General features: G+C 46.0%; 1 protein-coding gene across 2 annotated transcripts in view; it reads right to left on the minus strand.

The window, feature by feature from the left end:
* The window catches only part of MAPKAPK2 (MAPK activated protein kinase 2), a 71,809-nt gene extending 67,168 nt beyond the window's left edge, over positions 1-4,641 (minus strand). Inside the window, exon 1 of one of the 2 annotated variants that reach the window (XM_074936105.1) lies at positions 4,372-4,641. In XM_074936105.1, coding sequence (XP_074792206.1) covers positions 4,372-4,626 — 255 coding nt within the window. In that variant the 5' untranslated portion in view covers positions 4,627-4,641. Of the gene's footprint in view, positions 1-4,054; positions 4,157-4,371 lie in introns of those variants that run through there. The other variant, XM_074936108.1, reaches the window with a different exon arrangement.
* Between the last annotated feature and the right edge of the window lie 1,359 nt (positions 4,642-6,000).

Genomic DNA, 6,000 nt, shown 5'->3' on the forward strand with positions numbered 1-6,000 from the left:
CTTATGTTTGTTTTAAACCTGCAGCCTATTCATTTCACTGGGTGATCCCTGGTTCTCGTGTTATGTGAAGGGATAAACAACACTTCCTTAGTCACTTTCTCCCCACAATTTGTGATTTTGGACACCTCTATCATTTCCCCCCTTAGTCGTCTCTTGTCAAAACTCAACGGTCCCAGTCTTTTTAATCTCTCCTCATATGGAAGCTCTTCCTCATCGTTTCTGTTGTCCTTCTCCGTACTTTTTCCAATTTTAATATATCGTTTTTGAGATGGGGTGACCAGAACCACACACACTATTCAAGGTGTGGGTATACCATGGATTTATATAGTGGCATTATGATATTTTCTATCTTTTTATCTATCCCTTTCCTAATGGTTCTGAACAGCCCATTGACTTTTTTGATGGACAGTACACAATGAGCGGATATTTTCAGAGAATTATCCACAATGACTCCAAGATCTCTTTCTTGAGTGTTAAAAGCTAATTTAGACCCCATCATTATGTATGTATAGCTGAGATTATGTCTTCCAACGTGCATTACTTTGCACTTATTAACTCTGAATTTCATCTACCATTTTGTTGCCCAGTCACTCCGTTTTTTGAGATCCCTTTGTAACTCTTCCCGGACAACTATGGACTTAACCATCTTGAGCAATTTTGTATTGTCTGCAGACTTTGCCACCTCACTGTTTACTCCCTTTTCCCAATCATTTACGAACATGTTGAACTGCACAGGTCCCAATAGAGATCCTTGGGGGACCCTGATATTTACCTCTCCCCACTGTGAAAACTGACCATTTATTCCTACCCTTTGTTTCCTATCTTTTAACCAGCTACTGACCCATGAGAGGACCTTCCCTCTTATCCTATGACAGCTTACTTAGCTTAAGAACCTTTGGGGTGGGACCCTGTCAAAAGCTTTCTGAAAGTCCAAGTACACTATATCAGCTGGATCACCATTGTACACATGCTTGTTGATCCCCCTCTAAGAATTCTAATAGATTGGTGAGGCATGATTTCCCTTTACAAAAGCCGTGTTGACTCCTCCCCAACAAATGGTGTTTGTATGCCAGATGATACGAAGTTATTCAGAAGTTCTGAACAACACTCTACAGCTTTATAAACAGATCCACCCCCAACTAATAGAAAGTAGCATATAGATCTATACACACTACAGTTGAGCAAAACATCCTATTAACGAGGTTTACCTTTTAGGGCTATATCTTGACAGGAAGTATCCAAAACTCACTGGACAAACCAAGAGTACGTCTCACACACTTGTCAGTGCGAGATGGACAGGGTGTAGTTTGGTCTGCTAAGACCCTGAGCTAACAGCCCAGCACTTTCTAGGGGGCTGGAAGGAGTCGTTTACAGCAGCAGCTGGGCTGCCCTTTGAACTGACACGGACACATCTGATGGCTCAGCTAAGCTTTTTCCTCGCCATACAAACATGGGGAATGGAACATAAAAATTTTAAAACTTCCCAAAGGGAAAATTCAAAGCTGAACTGAATAGAATTAGCCTCTGTGAATTGATTCTGCACCTTCCTCATGCATTGTTACATAGCTCATAAGCAGGGAGATTGGACCACACACATCCGCAACTTAATAGGTCCCTCATTATATGGTAAAGAGCTCAGGAAACTGAGCAGGGGACAAGATCTGAGCAAAAAGTGAGAGTCCGTGATTTACGTTCCATTCTTAATACATAAAAATCCTGTGTTGTAAAAGGCACTTTAAATACACCCATGTAAATAATATATCAAACCTAGATCCTGAACATGTCTACTGCACCACGCTCCAGGACTGACAAGATAATCAGAACTCAGAGGCTATGCTATTATTCTTAGCCAGTATTTTGATATGAGGAGACTGCTGACACAAGCTGTCCCTTTCCATATGCCATACCCTCTAGTTCTTCTTCTTTTGTTATTTCACACAGGAAAGTATTAGCAACTGCTATTTAAGTCGTTGAGTCAACTTTAAATTTAATGGAGAGAAAAGCATGTCTGTCAAAACAGAGGCTGATCCCACTCATTTACAACATAAAGGAAAAATTACCGTGTCTACCCTCAAACATAACACCGCAACGAATGAGAAGCTTCCCTATTTCCAGACCAAAAAGTGAAATATCTGCCATTCAGGATTTTTTGTCAAAAATCTACTTCTTTATTAGTTTAGGATTAGTGACTTGTTGGTTTTGAGCACATGTGTTGGCTTAAAAAGAAAAAACGCAGTCAAAACAGGAGGTTTTGGGGTGTTTTTTTTAATCTTCACAATTAACAGGATAACGTATAGTGTTTCTGAATAGCTAATGTGTGGGAGCAAGTTGTGCCTAAGATACCGAACGTGCAGCTTCGCTGGAGGAGAAAAATTGTACCCATCTTTCCTAGTGCTAAGCATTACCTATGACAATCCATTTAAACTTTCCCCAGGATCCCTCTAAGAGAGAAATACCCACCCCGACTCCAAAAAAAAAAAAAAAAAATTTGAAAACAGGGAAACTGTCAAGTTATTTAGATGCAAAATGTATATTTTAGTACAATATCTTATGTATTGGAAAACCTTTCAAACAAAAACATGTTGTGGACTACTGCACACAGATACAGCACCACAAACATAGCCACATCTGGGGTGGAGAAGTAGCAGCTTGGTGTACAGTACACTGCACAACAACTGGGGAGCAGGGAGGGTAATTAAACAGGGAAAACCAGACAAACGCCTATGTTTACACAAAGTGCAACGAGATCTTTAGTGCCCACACAGAGAACCTTGAATTTTAAAGGGCTTATCCAGAAAACACAGAGAGTAAACGCGCTGGATCAAATCAACAAGTCTGGAGGTTTCAACGGATTTCAAACGTGATGCTAAGGCCACTAAGGCATCCCTTTCCAATGTCATTTTGCTTTGTTTTAAATTAAAATGCCACACAACCTCATTTTGTCTTTCTTAATAAGACTAGTTTAAGGGGAAACTAGACATTCCTCTAAAGTGATGGAAACACAGAGCAGTAACAATGGAGTATAGTAAAGCCAGAAAGTGAAACTGACTATCCCTGTTTCATTGTCCCAGCTGAGTGCAATAAAAACAAACAAATTAATGGTGTATTTTTTTTAATTATTTTTATTATTACACATCATAATATGATTTTCTTCTCTCTATAGAATCCCTTTAAAGCACTGAATTACTGGTGCTGCCCCAGCCCAAGAGACCACTTGTCTAAAACAGATTCTGCTTATTTGTATTTACATGTAACAAAGCACCAGAAACATTCCCTCATTGTCAAGCACTAACTGTTGCTGGTAAATTTCAAGTCCTCTCTTCCTAAGCCCTATCAGCCAAGTCAGACCTCTATAGGGCAAAATCACTAACCAGAACACCAGGGAAATAACTGTTTTAATCATTCCAAACTTGGAATAAAGATTCGGGGGGGGGGGGTGAGGAGGCAGAAATGGGGAAAGAAACCTAAACTAGTGCAATCAAAGACACTACCACAAAAGAGGGTGCCGTTTGTGTTCTCAGAACCACAATGGAAGTTATTCCTCTTACAAGATATACTTTTCCCTGCAGTGATCACTGAAGTGCCCACAGGCTTTAAGGGCAGCTGCAAAGTTACCGGAGCTCCTTGCTCTTTCCTCTCTCCTTCCCGCCACCCTTTTACTAAAATAATGGATCTGGAAAGAAAGCAGAGCACACACACTCTCCTCCCTCTGCAGACACAAACTGCTTTGATCAGTGGATCCAAGGAAACCACAACTAACACACAAACACACACAGAGATTTGAGGGGAAAGAGAGAAGCGGCCCTATCAAACGCAGCCAACGTGAACAGGCCTAGGAGGCTCTGGGGGTTTCTCCTCTCCCACTGGGAAGTCCTGTTTTGCAAGGGGAGGGGAAGGGGTGGGGGGGGGAATTAATTACTGAGTTTCATTTTTTAAAAGGCAGAGAGATTAGATCATCCAACAACCCCCTCCACCCACCCTCCGGAAAAGATATCCGAGGCAGAACTTCCCCAGCGAGCCCTTCGCAGTGAGTAAGTGGGGAATTTGTGCTCACACCGCAGCAGGGGGAAGAGATTCACCACTGGACTCAGCGAGCTCTGACGAGGCCAAAGTTAAAGCACCATCTTGTCCGTCCGTCAGTTTTAAGGTAGCCTGTAAATAATTCAGTCGGTACTTTTACACGGAGCACCCAGGGCTCAACCCGCCCCATAACTGCAGGGACCTTCCCCTTTACTCGAAGAGCACAATGACTTCTGTGTCACTCCTACAAACACAGCCCGAGCCAAACCCGGGGGGAGGGAATGGGGAATCAGAAGAGGAGAGAGGGGCGTCAGTAGCTCCTCGCACGCCCCCCCCCCCCCGCGCGCTTACCTTCAGAGCAAATTTCTCCCCAGTCTTCTTGTTAAAGATTTCCAAAACTTTCCCATTGATGCCCAGCCCCAGCACTTGCGTGGTGACCTTGTAATCATCCGTGATGGCATTTTTCTTGATCTGGAGGCCTGATTTCACGTTGAACTGGGGGAACTGTTGCTGGATCGGGGGGTGCTGCTGGGGCGGCGGCGGGGGCGGAGGAGGGGGGGTGGGGAACAGCACCTGCGGATTGGGGTTCGGAGAGTTGGACAGCATTGCCGCCACGCCGGGGCAGCCACAGCGGCTCCTTCCCTTGGCTCCGAGTCCCCTCCTCCCCCCACAGTGGGAAGTTTGCTCTCAACAGGCGGAGGGGAACTAAATCCCCCAGAGCTTGGAAAGCGGGGGGGAGGGAGAGAGGAAACAGCCGCCCCTTCTCCTGGGGAAGGCTCGAGCCCTCAGGGCTGCTGCTCACCCCACCCCGGGTCTCCGAAGGGGAGACGCTGCTGCCCCCCGCTCAACCCCCCACCCCCTCCCCAGGCTCGTCCCCGCGCCTGGCTCGTTCGCTCTTTGGAACGCGAAGACAGGAAAAGGAATCGCTACAATGTATCAACCTCAGTCCCGCCCCGGGTCAGTTTCACGGCACTGATGTCACAGCCTCGCCTTGACTGGCTGCCTCCCCGTGAAGGGGCGGGCAATCGAGGAGGGAGGGTGGAAGGAAGGAAGGAGGGGAGAAGAGATGGGGAGGGAGGAGTAAAGAGGGGGGGGGGAGAGAAGTTACACTTTGGGATGGAACCTAAGAATTGAGGGGAATGGAAAAAGTCTGAAGAGGTTGGGGTACGTGTTTACCCCCACCCTGCCACCCACAGGCGAGGAGATTGGGGAGAGGATCCCCTCAGTGCCCTCCCCCAGGCCCCCCACAGACCTGCCAGCTTTCCCCTGGCTCCTCCAACATCACCAGATGCCAGGATTCCTTGAGATATCCCTTCCCCCCCTCCCCCCCCATTCTAAGGAATAAAGCATTTGCAATGAGATCTGTGCTTCCTGGAGACTGGCCTTCATCTGATCAAACCATTCCACATCTGAATTGTACCATGGTCCTGATCCTGCAATGAGCTTCATGAGGTCAGACCTCTTGGCCCCATGCTGAGCACCACAGGGATGGTTACAAGGTCATCACTCAGTTGCTGGGATTTGGGCAACAGTGAAAGCTTGGGAAATCTTTAGCAAGAAGACTGGAGAGAAATTTGCTCAGGGGAGGCAGAGAAGGAGGGTGAGCCAAGGTATAGGGGGGCACTGACTTTTTGCCTGTGTCTGGTACTGTGCCGAGCACAATGGGGTCCTGCACTATGACTGGGATTCCTTGGTGCTATGGTAATAAGAAAACAATACACAAAAGCAAACTTAGAATAAGAACCCCTTCTCATATGCCCACACTGCCTTGTCCAAATACAGAGATGTTCACCATTAAATGGACAACAACAAGGAGAGGGTAAAACTGACCCTTGTTCAGAAAGTCTGTATGACTACTGTGCATCAGTTCTGATCTCAAAACAGGACTTAAAGGGGACTTAAGAGGTGCACAGGCTTTGTTCTGGGCCCCGCCACAGGGATGAATTTCACCCCAAAATGCATGAGTGCCATCAATCTTTC

This window comes from Natator depressus, chromosome 21 (assembly GCF_965152275.1).
Source record: "Natator depressus isolate rNatDep1 chromosome 21, rNatDep2.hap1, whole genome shotgun sequence".
Lineage (NCBI taxonomy): Eukaryota > Metazoa > Chordata > Testudines > Cheloniidae > Natator > Natator depressus.